The sequence below is a fragment of the Chelonoidis abingdonii genome, chromosome 9, assembly GCF_003597395.2.
Source record: "Chelonoidis abingdonii isolate Lonesome George chromosome 9, CheloAbing_2.0, whole genome shotgun sequence".
NCBI lineage: Eukaryota > Metazoa > Chordata > Testudines > Testudinidae > Chelonoidis > Chelonoidis abingdonii.
The window spans coordinates 59,777,272-59,792,094 of NC_133777.1; the positions used below are offsets into that span (position 1 = coordinate 59,777,272).

General features: G+C 38.8%; 1 protein-coding gene across 15 annotated transcripts in view; it reads right to left on the reverse strand.

The window, feature by feature from the left end:
- Positions 1-5,621: 5,621 nt before the first annotated feature.
- Positions 5,622-14,823, reverse strand: part of TCF12 (transcription factor 12) — a 356,426-nt gene continuing 347,224 nt past the window's right edge. For 9 of the 15 annotated variants that reach the window (XM_075069600.1, XM_075069602.1, XM_075069608.1 and 6 more), the window contains 3 exons: positions 13,945-14,177; positions 10,450-10,603; positions 5,622-7,920 (listed from right to left, as the gene is read on the reverse strand). In XM_075069600.1, coding sequence (XP_074925701.1) covers positions 10,461-10,603; positions 13,945-14,177 — 376 coding nt within the window. In that variant the 3' untranslated portion in view covers positions 5,622-7,920; positions 10,450-10,460. The remainder of the gene's footprint in view (positions 7,921-10,449; positions 10,604-13,944; positions 14,178-14,823) is intronic. The other 6 variants (XM_075069601.1, XM_075069603.1, XM_075069609.1 and 3 more) reach the window with 1 other exon arrangement.

Consider the following 14,823-nt stretch of genomic DNA (forward strand, 5'->3'; position numbering starts at 1 on the left):
TGGAGAAGCAGCAGCTTGGCAGTCCAGCCACATAATCGATCGTTTACTGCATCTCAAGGAGTAAGGTATCTGGACCCTCAGGAGCATGATGAATCGCCACTTTCTGCCAAGTCATCCTGCCACGCCCTGTCTTTCCAGCAACCAGACATAGTAAGGCTTGTGGTGGGTTCTAGTTAGCTCCTTAGTTAAATGGGCACTTTAGACACCCCTACCTCCAAAGCAGATTGGCCTCTGCTAAGAGGCCAGTTCTGGGAAGGAAGAGGTTGGAACAATGGCCTTATTCTCCTATGGAAGTATTGTTTGTTTTAGTAATGTATGTGTAAAACCATGTCTGAAACGGCAGCTTTTGTCCTTTAATCTATAGACACCATCTTTGGGGAACTTAATTTGCAGTGCTCTAGATTAATAGTTTAAGGCCAGAAGGAATCATTCGATCATCTAGTCTGATCTTGTGTATATCACAGGCCATTACATTTCACCTACATTTCATTGTGTATTGAGCAGAGGACTTGTGTTTCACTGAAGCATATCTTCCAGAAAGGCCTCTGGTCTTGATTTGAAGACCTCAAGAGATGAAGAATCCACCACCTAACTGGGTCACTTGTTCCATTTGTTAAATCACCTTCACTGTTCATTTGAATTCATCTGGCTTGAGTGTCCAATGAGCAAGAGCTAGAGTGGCAAAGACTGGTAACATGATGCCCACATGGAAGCTGAGGAATTACCCTGAATGGGAACGTGGAGAGCCTAGACACGCATTTGAACACTGCCTGAAGCAGTGCCCCTTGTCAACATGCTGTACCTTGGCGGAACTGTGTGAGATACATGACACCACGAGGTCTTGGCTGCAATTCTGGAGTGAGAAGCTACAATGATGAACCACCATTGGTTTTGTTATGCTTTTCTCGGCTAAATTAAAGAGACTCAGTGCTTTCCCCCCCTGAAATTACCCAGACACTATAATCAATTCACCTCTTAATCTTTTTGATAAAGATAAACAGAACTCTTTAAGGTCTCTCACTGTAAGGCATTTTCATAAGCCTTTGAATCAGTTGCACAGCCTCATTTAGGTTTCTCAGTCATGTTTGAAGTACCAAAGAATAAACTTCCAGGATCCTAAAAAAAAAAAAAAAAAAGGGGGGTGGGGGGGGGGGGGGGGGGGGGGGGGGGGGGGGGGGGGGGGGGGGGGAGATGAGAGAAGCTGGCACAATTGAGACCTATCAATGTTTGAGAACTTTTAAGAGTATAAAGTATCCTAGAGTTATTTTTATTAAGGTACATAAATTATTTAGCAAACTACTAGCTCTAATTTCTGAGTAAGAGCTAGGGAGTGGCACTGTCAGTCTAGAAAATAGTGAAAGAAATGAAAAATGCCAAATGAACAAAGAGAAATTAAAGCCAAAGTATTGTTTTGTCATCTTACTGACGAGCTATCATAGTTTCTCCAGTGTTAATTTTCTTCCATGAGTTCACTGTCAAATCTTTTTGCTTTCAAGAATATTTTACTCCTGGATTTTCTTTACTAGCTGAGCAGACACTTCAAAATACATCTTTTCTAAGTACATTACCCTGAACTTTGCTAGGAAAAGGACTGAGGGAGAACTTTCTTCAGCAGTATAGTCTGTATAGTATCACTTTTCTTCTTAGTACAGAAATAACAAAAGCTTATGTCCACCAATGATGAGTGACTTTTTGTTGTTGTTGCATGAAAAAAAGAGATCTTTTCCTGTCCTTCCACTCCTGTTATGTAGCAGTTATTGTTCTGCCTGTTGTAGCTTGCATTTCATTCCCTTCATGTGGCATTTAGGTAGCAGCATTAAAGATGCACTGGTTCTTCCTTGAAATCGAGACCCAGCCATTTTGAAATTCTTTTCAGAAGCTCTATTAGTTCTTTGAATTGTCACCTGAAATTCCAAAATTTGAACATTTTTAGCACTGACCTGATTTTTCTGAAAGTTCTGTTCTCTCTGGTCAGCCATAGCCCTCAGCTTTTCCAGCTGGTTTGATCTTGGCTGCCATTCTGTCTAGCTTTTCCTGTGCTCATCTCTCATTAGTTATCAACAGTTTTTACTTTAAAGCCTGTGGAACCAGTGTGGGCTCGTGGATAAGAGACCAGACTAAGAATCAGAAGAAATTTTATTCCCAGCTCTGCCAATAACACACTGACAACTTGAAAAAGTCACACAATCTCTGCCTAAGGCCTGGTCTAAACAGTTGGTTTGTTTATTTTTCTTAAACCTGTATGAGTATTTTGTTCCTCCCCGACCCCACTAAACAAAAGTTGTACTAGTGCAATCCCTACCCTGGATGCAGTGATATTGGTATAAAAGAGACTTGTATCCATATAGCTCACTCCTTTATGAGAGGGGAATAAGCATATATCAGTAGGTAGCACCTTTCCACGCATGTAACTGTCCCCACACCCACTAGTGCGGATGCAGTGTACTAATTTAACAATGCTGGTCGAGTTAAAGCAGTACACCACCTCCCCCAACCCTGGTAGCACCATGGCTAAGGTTTTCTATAAGATGTGTGTAGCAATCGCCTTCATTTCCCAATCTGTAAAATGGGGACAAAATTGTTTCCCTCCTTCATAAAATACTTCAACAGCTATAGCTGAAATGTGTTATGTAAGTGCTAAGTGGTGATGTTACAGATTCAAGAGCCAACTGTATTACCCAGTACCTGGAATTTCTTTTTCAGGCTCAGTTACATCTCTTATTCTGCTCTGTAATGGCTTCATGGATAGCGAGACTATTTTTCTGCAGTTAGAGTCTAAGAAGAGGAGGGTCCAACAGTTTCTGCTTCATGATGGCAGAAGAGCAAAATCAGGTTTCTCTGTTTTTGCCCTTTCTCCGTTTTGGAATGACAGAAAACCTTACCCACAATGTTTCAGATGCTCAGAGATCACTAATAGGGCTTTGTTTAACAGAGACAGCCCAGCATGTCTCTCTTCCCCTCAGTGGCCAGACCAACATCCAAACCAGGGGTGGCTCCAGGCACCAGCATGCCAAGTGTGTGCCTGGGGCACCAAGCCACAGGGGGCGCTCTGCCGGTCGCTGCGAGGGCGGCAGGCAGATTGCCTTCAGCAGCATGCCTGTGGAGGGTCAGCTGGTCCCGCAGCTTCGGCGGATCTCCCGCAGGCATGCCACGGAATCCGCGGGATCGGGGACCTCCCGGAAGCAAGACGCCGAAGGCAGCCTGCCTGCCATGCTTGGGGCGGCAAAATACCTAGAGCTGCCCCTGATCCAAACTTACTACATTTTTAAAGAAAAAACAAGATGACAAAGAAGAAGGGAATGTGTCAGTGCAAAGAGATGAAAGGAAGATAGGGACGAGAGAAAGTTGATGGAAACAGGCCAGAGGTATGGTAGAAACAGAAAAAGAGGGTGAAGAAAGGGAGAGATGTTTAAAAAAATGTATTGTTTTCAACTCCTCACACAGCCGTCAGTTTGTCATTTTCTGACATTCAGAGGTGGGACAGGGCAGCTGTTTGTCTGAGGAGAAAGTAGGGCTAAAAAGCTGAATTTAGAATTATTACCAAGGTAAGAAAAAAGGTATTGGGATAGAAACATGGTCTGTGCTGAAGAAAGCATCAGAAAGATCAGTCTCTCATCCTCAAGGGCTAGGAAAAAAGGTTACAACTGCTATGTTATGCTATGTGATGGCAAAACTATTCATTCCCCCCACATGCATAGGCTGGTTTTACCTGCATGGTAGATCAAGCCTCCTATACAGTATTAGGCCAGGTCTACACTAGAAACGTTTGCCAGTATACTAATGTCAGTTGGGGAGTGATATGTAATATATATATATATTATATTTACAAAATACAGTAGATTCCATGTAATTGCAATCCTGATATTGAGCAATGGTATGCTGATAATTGGCAACTTTTTTTTTTTTTTTTTAGAAGAAAGATGCCACCCACTTGCAGGCAGGTCTGCAGAAGGAAGCGCTGGGACATGTCAAGCACCCTCTACATGCAGGTTTGCGAGGCTGCAGCTCGGCACACCTGCCTGTGGCTAGTGCTCAGCATGTCCCAGTACTTCTTTTTGGGGCTGCAGCCCAACACACCTGCTTGCACACAGGGCCCATACAGGGGGTGCAGACTGGAAGGGGAGGCTGTGGGCCAAGCACTAGCAGGGAGAGGGGCTGCAGTCCATATGCTGGATCTGCACAGTACCTCTCCCTGTGCTCTCCAGGCTACGCCCTCCTGGGGGACTGTGCACAGTGAAGGAAGATTGGGACGCACTGAGCCCCGACCCCTGGAGAGTGCAGGCAGAGGTACCATGTAGATTGTAGCCCCAGTGCCACCACTCCTTGTGGAAAGCCCCAGCATCTAGACTGCTCCCTGCTGCTGCTCTGCCCACAGGTTTGAAGGGCTGCAGCCAGGGAAGACACATCCCAGTGCTTCCCTCCCTGACTGCTGCCTCACAAACCTGCCTTCTGCTTATTACCAACTTCCGGATAATAGCAACTTTTTCCGGCAAGTGAGGGATTGTTAATAAGTAGAACTGATGTACTGTGTTTCTATACAGGCAAAAACCTACAGGTAGATGCAGTTAATACCAGCATAGAAGTGCTTTTGCTGGTATAAGGTATTTTGCTCTAAGAAGCAGTATAAGTTATACTGACAAAAGCATAAGCTACATCTATAATAGGAGGGTTTGATACAATAGCAAACCTATTCTGGTGTAGACTAGGCCTTAGTTAATACAATTATTTTCAAGATACTCTAATATTGTATAGAGAAAGATACAGGATGAGTTGAAAACTACATTTTAAGTAGTAGCTCTAAAGACTGAGAATGAACACACTGACATTTCAATGAAAAACGCGTACGACAGCCATCCAACCCCTTGGTATTTTGTAATCTCTTAATTTTTCTTTTTCTTCTACTTTTCTTTCTGGGACTATTATTCTTATTTTAGGCCACAAGACAAATAAAATGTAGAAAACGTTATTTAAGGTGTTAGGAGACCAAAATTTAATTGTGCTACCACTTAAAGTATTTGGTTTTAAACAAACTGCAGATTACAAACTGTAAATAGATTTCACTGTGATAATTTATTTATGCATAGTTGATACCAAATTCCTTTTTCATTTGTAATAGTGGGGAAAAAAACTAGGAAAACTTTGAAGCCTCACCTGTGCACATCTCTTTCACAAAACTTGAATAGATGTACCAATCTGAAAGTAACTCGGGCACCCATGAATCTTATCAACACACAGGGAGGGCTCGGAGCTTGATAACATGCTAACCTTTGAAGGGCAGGTGAAATATTTCCTATTGAATTTGTAAACAGGAGGAATGAAGGTGTGGGGTGCAAACTATATGCAATGCAGTAGCAACTGCAGCTACCAACTTGCTGTTTGCATATGCATACACACCTTTTGGGGGCTGTCAGTACTGCTTGGCTGTTAGTTCTACTGAAATGAATGGGGGTGGTGGGATGTTTGCCATTGATCTCAATGGGAGCAGCACATACCCATTTTGTGCCTGCAATTTAAGTTGCATGCTTTGAAAATCTGTTTGATTTTTATTGGAGTAAATAGGATTTCCAAGCAACACAATCTCTGATGAAAGAGAAATTTTAAAAACTCACTGATTTACAATGTTAAAAAAGATGGCACATTTATTGCTACATAAATGTTATATACATAGTGTTTTCTGTTACATTGACAGAAAATTTTTTGAACTTCTTGCTGCTGGTTGAAAAGGTTTTATCAGCAATACCTTGAAATTTGACACAGGGTACAAATCTGCAATAAATCAACAATGGAAACTGGAGAACAAGATGAGAAGCAATTCATCTCGGACAATTAGCTCTTACAATACTCCATAGGTACTACACGGTATGCTAGAACCCTACTATGGTCTTACAATGCTATTGTAAATTTCTGATATTAATGAACATGTTATGGTAAATAACCCTACATTTTTACTACCTAATATAGTAAAATAAAGTAAGAAACTTTTTACTGAAAACTTTTTCGATTTCAAAAATCTAGAAAGAGTAATATTTAGAATTCAAGAAATTTTCTTACAAGATTATTGTATAAAAGACTAGCTACAGTGAAAAATAAGCCAAATGTTTTTTTCTTTCTATTTTATGAAGGAAAGCTTCTGGGCATACTGCAAAGTCTAATATAGCCAAAAAGACGACAAGCTTAGAAGGAAAAAGGCCTGGCAGTGGCATGTGATCACTTTCACACGTCATACGCGACAAATTTGTTTAGCTGATAAACACTGAAATGAAGAACAAGGCCACAGATATAGTCAGAGATTATCTGATGATATATTCAAATTAAGTAATAGAATGAAATCACTAATTTCACAAACTACTGGTTTGTTATGAACCATCCAAAACATGATTTTAAATTCATTATCTGTTTTAACAGTCCTTTTTTTTTTTGTTCTTTCAAATTAATTGAAATTATTTAAAATGATTAACTGTTTTGTTCCTTTTTTTGTATGTGAGCTGATTGGGTATTGCCTCTTTCACTGGTGGCAAACAATAGCTAAGATAACCTTGGCTTGATAGTTTTCCCCCCATGGTCATTGCAGTGGAAGACAGTTTCCATGGAAGTTCAGAGGGATTTCAACAATCAACACATTAGTGACAAAGGAATACTTATGGACACTGTTCAGGTGGAGCAACATTTAATGGTTTAATGCTAATATGGCTTGGGAGGGGGCGGTTTGTTTGCAACTGATTGAATTACACTGAATTCTTCTCCACTGACAAGCCATACAAAAATGACAAGATAATTAATGTATACAATAAGGAAAAAGATTGGTGACCATTGCTCTTATCTCCCATTATGTAATTAGCCCACCACAGCTGTGTTTAGTTCATCACACTACCTGCCATGGTGAATTTAGGATTTTACTGTTTCACCATAATTACAGCCCGAAAAGTCTCCTTTGTATTTTAATGGATTTTGTGCTTACGTACAGCTAACACTTTACATGTACTATATGTAGTACTTACTGCTTGGAAAACAAAGCAATTCTAACGAAGTAGATTCTCCCCACCCAATTTACACTTCACATTACAAGCTTTACTATGAAGCCTAGAAGCCTAAAAAGGTTTGGTTTATAATTAGAAATAAAAATATTTATTTGAGGAAAGTCTGAGGGAAAAAATACCACTTTTTAAATCCAAGAAATGGCATGGTCACACTACTGCTCCTGTCTGCGTTCTTCACTGTACCTTCTAATGGCTTGAAGTATGGAGCTCAATATGGAAGCTGATGATGACCATAACTGTTCAGATTACCAGAGACAAAAAAAAAAAAAAAAAAGCTATGCCAAGAAATGTTTTCCTATTGCATGGACAACAGTAGTTATATGTAAAAAGGAGTGGAAAGGACAACAAAAGACTTTTCCCTTCCTTTTTTAAGACACTAATAGGTATGCTGGGAATGCTAAGGGTCAACGGTTGTCACGGCTTTGTTCTCTGAATGTGAACAGCTTTAACAAATGCTGGCATCAGCTGAAATTCTATCAGCTTTCAACATGTTAACTTTTCCCTTTATATGTAGACCTTTACAGTTCCATAACAATAAATAAAATTTGTAGTTACAATGCATTTGTCAATTCAGTTTAGGCACAAGGCAACTTCCACGATGAGTGGAGAGATCACAACAGTCTCTGATTGTGCAGAAGCGACACACTGCTTGCAACAGAATGATATGTTCAGAGTATTTCATGGGCTGAAATTCTATCTGAAGATCTTTGTATCTTCACTTCTGATGCAGGTGTTGACCAGTAGCTTTGATCATAAGATTGCATTTGGGTTCTTGCTTCAAGTGTTTTCGCCTGTCAGATTTGTGTCTTCATATAATGTTAGTTGTCTGTGTCCTTGTGAAGAAAGGTCACCTTCTATATATCCTACTGATAATTCTGGAATTCTGGCATGGAAATAGGAGAAAAAATTGTATTAGTAAAACAATTAATGAAAAATTAACAACACTATTATATAGACTGTAGCTGTATCATATTTGTAGTGTTGTTGCAGCTGTGTCAATCCCAGGATATTAGAGAGACATGCTCGGTGAGGTAAAATCATCTTTTGAAGCAGCTTCTGGTGGTGAAAGAGACAAGTTTTCAAGTTTACATAGAACTCTTCTTCAGGTCTTTTTTCAGTGAATTTAGTGCAAATGAAATGTACCAAATTACTACAGTTCTGTCCCCCTCAAGCACATCCAGCAACAGTGCAAAAATATCCTACTCCACTGATGTGCCATGAAGATGGCCTGGGGAAAACATCTTTTGATGAGGTTGACAAGATAGCTCACCATTCCAGCATGGACTTCTCAGCTGAGATTGCCGACTAAGATGTTGGTCAGGATGGTAATTCTTATAATGTGGAAACCTGTCTACCAGGAATTGGACTGAAACCACTAAATCCATTTTATCTAGGCAACTGAAAAGCTTTTAAAATCTTGAGGTATCAGCAGCAGGATACCACTGATTATACAGAGAAACCAAAACTAACTTATTTTTTCCTCAACTCAAAGGAGAACTTAATCTTTAGAACAAAACCCTACAATGGAATGGAACAATTCTTAATAATCCAGTATGGTTTAGAAGCACATGACCACTCTGTCATACGTTTTGTGTTATTTTAAAAATAAATGCCTCAACCTAGCAAAGATGAAAGAACTACAACCAACTAAAGAAACTGATGTGGGAAAAACTTAACAGCCTACTCTTTTTCAGAATGGCACTGAAAATTTCCCTGTCTGGAATATCATGATTTTATATATTGTTTAGGAGATGGAAGGAGGGGAAGTAAGTATTTGCAACACTCAATTTACAGGTCTAAAAAACCAAACAATTGTTTAATTTGTCTTTACCAAGACTACATGTTTAACATTTTTCATCTAAGAATTGGACACTTTCTGCAGAACTCTTATCTTTTCCTAAGTTATACAAATGATTATTCATATTCTAATTCACATCATTAAAGGTCAAGCTGTTGTATGTAACTAGTCAGTATAATCTTTTTCATCAGTGTTCAGATTTTGTTACCCTAGTACGGTAATTACTTAAAAGTTTAATGACATCATGGTACTTCTTGCTACATGTTCTTTGTAAAAGTGTGCCGAGAAATTCAATTCTTATCGTGGCATGAAAATCCACTGTGTTGATTTGACAGGACTATCTTTTGGCAAATTAGAAGGGGCCTATTGCAGTGGTGTGAAATGGAACAAAAACTAGAGGAACTCAGTAGGGCTATGCTTTGAGGTAGAAAAAAGAACATTTCTTCAATCTAGTTTACAGTGGAAGAAGCTGACTGGGATTGCTCTGGCAATCGGAAAAATATCACCAGAAATATCTAACAAGATTCAATTTCAGTGCCACCTTGATGTTTTGGAAGATCTCTCAGAGGATACGCAGCTACCTTGGGATAAATTCCAGGATGCTGCAGAAGGATTTGCCACATAACTTTGACCACAGTTAATAGAAGCTATGATACTAAATCCATGGACGATGCATCCAAAATGTAATCTCTTGTCTTTGTAAAATATAAGTGAAAATAGAGGCACTGGAACCTGACCATGGGCATAATAGCTTTGATGAGCCCAAGTGGCCAGGAAAATACTAATACTTTGAAGAATTCTAACAGGAATTTGCATGGTCAAAAGCAGCTTTTCATTTTTTATTTTTTTTTAACCAATTCTGTTGAAAATCAGACTGCTATCCCAGTATGGGATCATCAACTGGAGCTTTCCAGTGAATGATATAGCAACCACCTGGCTACATAAGACAATACAAACATTGGTTTTTCGTGTGTGGATTCACAAAAAGCTGAAATTGTAGCCACATAAGGTAGGATTTTATTGAAGATGTCTACTGCAGATTGCAAAGACAGTCAAGTAATGCCTGTCAGACAAGTGGTATGATTTAAATGACTGGCCTCAAGCCAAATATCAATCCTCTTCTATTTGAAATGAAAAGCCCCTTCTGACTATTTGAGTTGCTGTATGAATCAGCACTGGGAAATAATGAGCTGATAATTAAACAAGTGAGATATTTATACCTCTTGAGTATGCACAATTAATCTCTATTATTTTTGGCTTATCTAACCTAGTTATGAGTAGCTCCTCTGAGGTCACACTGTGAAGGCCACCTGACTCAGGAGGATATATCCGTAGGCAACAACGCATGCAAATAAACTACCTAAAATTCCTGGTTCTTTAGTTTATAACTAATCCACATCTGAATACTCTTATTCGTGGCTCAGATGTATAGAAGTGCTTAGTGCACTTTAATGAAGAGGCTAATGTCCACTGGTAGCTCCAATTACTAAGAATAATCACACAAATTGTGTTTTCGTTGGCTTTCAAACTTCTGTCAGTAAATCAAGTTACAGCCATCCCAGTGCATTGATGGGACCCTCTCCCCAAACTGATGAACATGAAGAAAAGACATACCTGGCTAGTGTTCACATATGACCCATAGGGTTGGTAGTTTCACTAAGCCCAGTGTGGCTTCCTGGGTGTGGTGTTGGTGGCTCTGCCGATACGGCAGAAACTTTTTCTTCTTCCCTTCTCTTAAGGCAGGCTGCTTTAGGATTTAGGTTCCTCTCTGTCACAGGAGAGAAAACAGCCCTTAACATCCTATGCACTGCTACCAAGAGTAGGCATTTAGCATATTCACAATAGGCCATGGTACTGAAGAAATCTATCCATTTGCACAGCTTCTGTTTCTGATTTTTGAAGATATTTAGGTTGCTGAAGATTCAGACAAATGCCAAATGGAATTTTCAAAAGTGCCTATTCATTTTAGCTTAATCACCTACGTGCTTTTGAAAATTCCAGTGGGCACCAATCTGTATTTTGAGGTTTCTCAACAGCTTTGAAAATGTGACCCTTGGTTACCACAGAAATTTGCTAAACTGGAAACCAAAGAAAACGCACTCTGGAGCTTTCAATTTCCTTAAACACAAACCAATGAGATTCTGCCCCTGTGCTGAAGTCAGGGCAGTGAGGATGACATCATTCAACTTGCTGGACAATAACTGTGTTATATTGCCTTTTTGCTGGCCCTCAGCAACATGTAGGGGAAAGGCAGTTGAACTGGCTGTGGTGGTGCTCCTCATCCTCCTTGCATAGTCCTCAAACTACTCACAGTGGGCCACTCAGTTTTCAGAAGCTTGTTAGCATTGTTAGGTGACAGCAATGTATTCCTCCCCACAAAACTTCCCACGTAACTTTGGCAAGTCATACTCAGTTCCTTACTTACTATCTCTGCAAAATGGGTCTGGGCACACTTCCGCTAAGCCAGGAGAATGTTTGGATGGGTCATCTAGGGTGATGAGTAATTTTACTATATTTCCTTTCTCTTTAGAATGTCAGCCTTTGCTGGTTTGTACCTGGCAAAAATATTCACGCTTGTCATGTTTTTTTTCTATAAGCTTCAATGACAGAGAACTTGGTCTAGTTTTCAAATCATGGCAATTTCTTAAACATGTTACTTTTCCTGTTCTTGAAAATTGCCTCTTCCATGAGCCAAAATAAGATTATAAAAAACCTAGATGTTTTAAATTTTGTGGTAAATACAATCCCATTGGACAGACAAAGGGACACAAATAATTATTAGATGCTGTCACTTTAAAAAAGGAGTAATTTTAAATGTCAGACCACTACCAAATTTAATTAACATTTTCAGATAAATTTCATTGACAACTAAAATGTTAACTAAAAATCTGAAAAGTGATGATTTTCCTCTCTCTCTCTGGGATCTTGAATAATAATAAAAAAGTCAGGGTTTTTTTTGGTAGGACCAAGGATAGAACTGAAGAAATTACAACCATTTTACAACCAACCTGCAGACCCAGCACTGGAACCCTTATCACCTTGCTCCATACTTATTGACCCTACCACTTGAGTACTAGAAGAAATCTGTTGATCATCAGCTACAAAAACACGCTCTTGTTATTTATAATTCAAAATGTGACAGTTGTGGGCAACGTGCACACATGGTGTCTATTCTGCTTCGGCAAAAATCTCCCAAGAGCGACAATGAAGAGGATAGGCCCCCAAATTGCTGAGAGCAAAAATTGTTAACAGCTTTGCTTAAGTACAACCCTTTTTTTCCTGTGAGTTTCAAGGAGGCTCACTTAAGTGGAAGCTTTGAGGGGTAATGGCAAACCATTATTTAGCTGGTGGGAGACAAAAATATATTAGTCCAAACTCAGAGTTTTAAACAGTGTAGTTTTAATTTTAAATAGGGTGACCAGATGTCCTGATTTTACAGGAACTGCCCTTATTTTTGGGTCTTTTTTTATACAGGCTCCTATTACCCCCTGTCCCGATTTTTCACACTTGCTGTCTGGTCACCCTAATTTTAAATTGACCTGTAACTCAAAAAAATTGTTTGATGAATTTTCTTCCTCTTTTGTAAAAATAATCTCTGTTGCCTTCATAGAAATTATAGTAATTTTCAGGTAAAATCGATTTTCCAAACCAAAGTTGCAAAGGAGCTGAAATGGGACTTCATATCAAAAGCTGGCTGCAATCTTAATTCTAGAGACACTATTGTCTTGCCATAATAACTGTGTTCATCCAGTGTTCTCTGAAGGGAACTTAATTCCATTAAAAGCTGTATCAACAAAACTATGCTTAAAAGTAAGATGTCAAATATTTGACACAAAGTACTTATGCTCAGTGTCATTATTCACGCTGTCACTTCTAACACATATCCTTCCAGTGATTGTTTTGATATACCATGTAAAATACCACTGAAGGTGAAAGTAAAAATGAGGTGTAAGTTGCCAATATAAGCTGCAGAATACACTACGTGTCATTTAGAGATATGACACAGACACACTAAGCAAACATGAATATTGACATCATCCACACCTTCAAGACATTTACACTCAGACTGGAAATGCATCAGATGAGAAATACAATGAAGAACAATTGTTCAACCAGCCCAAAGGGAGAAAAAATGAGAACGCTCACCCAATTCTCTTAGGCATCAACCTCACCAGGGAGACAGGTGGCTCAGATGTCTCTTTCATCATTTCTTTGACATAAATGTAAAAGGAGCTTAGACATTAAGGTCAACAGTAGCTCCATTAACACAGGAGAATGGAAGTGTTATCAAGGACTATGTTTATTTTTCAACATGACCTCTAGAAGCGGCATCTAAAGGATGCCACAGATGTGTATTTGTTGATAAGAATTAAGAAAAATATACACTGCAGAGACAGAAGTAAAAGAAAACCAAGTACATTTCTCTAGTTGTTTTCCTTAAAAGTCACATCAGTTTACAAAGAACTCCTCACTTTCTCGCATTCTTGCAGTGCATGTTATTTCCTTGTTTTAAAAAAACAAACGTGAATTGTGAAAGATAGAGGAAAGGAGAACATATGAAAGATAAATTATGGAATTTTTTTTATATTTTCTTGTATAAAGTATGCAATAAGTAGCTAAGGCATTACTCATAGTAATATATACTGTAATTTAAACTTAATTAAATCCAATCAAACTTACTTTCCTCTTACAGAAATGTGTAGGACTAACCTTAAATTATAGACCTTTTCTTTTTGCTAACATTTCCATACTGGTAAATGAGCATATGTTGCAAATCAAAGCAGGACATTCCTCAATCTTTTCCTTAATGAGTCTACTCTTGATGCATAATGAAGAGATGGCTAATTGCAAAGGAGCAAACACAGGATCAAAGGATCCTAAACCTATTTTATTTTGAACAGTCTCTTGCTTTTCCCAAAGTATGTTAACATTTTTACATGAAGGCAAATGTTTTTCTAATAAATTGTACATCTGGTTAGTTGCTGTGTGTGTTAGAAGAAAAAACGCAAATGAAAAACATGATGCATGCAGTAAAGGAGATTGCGGATTGTTACATGAGTAAAACAACCCCCTAGTTGTGACAGCACAGTGGTTAGGTAGCCTACTCACCTCTGACTTGTTGCTCTAGACTGAGGATGACTGCCACAGCCTGGTGAAGAATAAGCAGTTTTGTTTGTGGTTTTTCACTCTTTAGGTGAAGCTGACACATACGGCCAAGTTCTTTAAATGCCTCATTAATATCTCGTACACGCAAGCGTTCTCTAGCATTATTTGCCATTCTCCTCTCTTTCTCTCTTTCTATCTTCTGTTCTGGGTTTAAGTCTTCATCTTCATTAGTACTGCTGAAAAAAAACCAGGGAGGATAAAAGTTTGATAGGTATTTTGGAGATCAGGATCCATTTTAACAATAGGTAAAAACATCACAAGTGTGTTCGGCAAATGACATGGCTAAAATATCCATGTTAGATCAAAATTCCTATTTGACTCATTTTATGCTCGTATATCCATTTAACAGTGAAAGCATATAAATGGTCTCATCTGAAAAAGAAAAGTGATGATTTCAAATTGGCACATATACACAAGCAAACTGATAAAAAATACATATATTGTTGCTGCCATTCTTGGCACCTTCAGATTTCCCTCAAAATATGCATCTCAATGGCTTTTACATAGCTAGTTCACGTTGAATTACGTAAAATTCATATGTACAGTGTCCATACATAGCACACTATTTCCAAGAATAATGGAAGAATACATTGCACCCTTGGCGAAACAATGGTACGTATAGCAAATTTGCTGCCTACTCATTGGTTGGTGGACTTCCCAAATTCAGAATTCCCCAACCATCATTTCAGGGATGCATAAAGGATCTGTAATAGATTTTTAAGCTTTCCAGCATCTCAACTGCATTAAAAAATCATACAAATTTTCATAAATTTATGAAAAATATGGTTCTTTCCTATTAAACATTTGTGCAGTTTTAAGAAA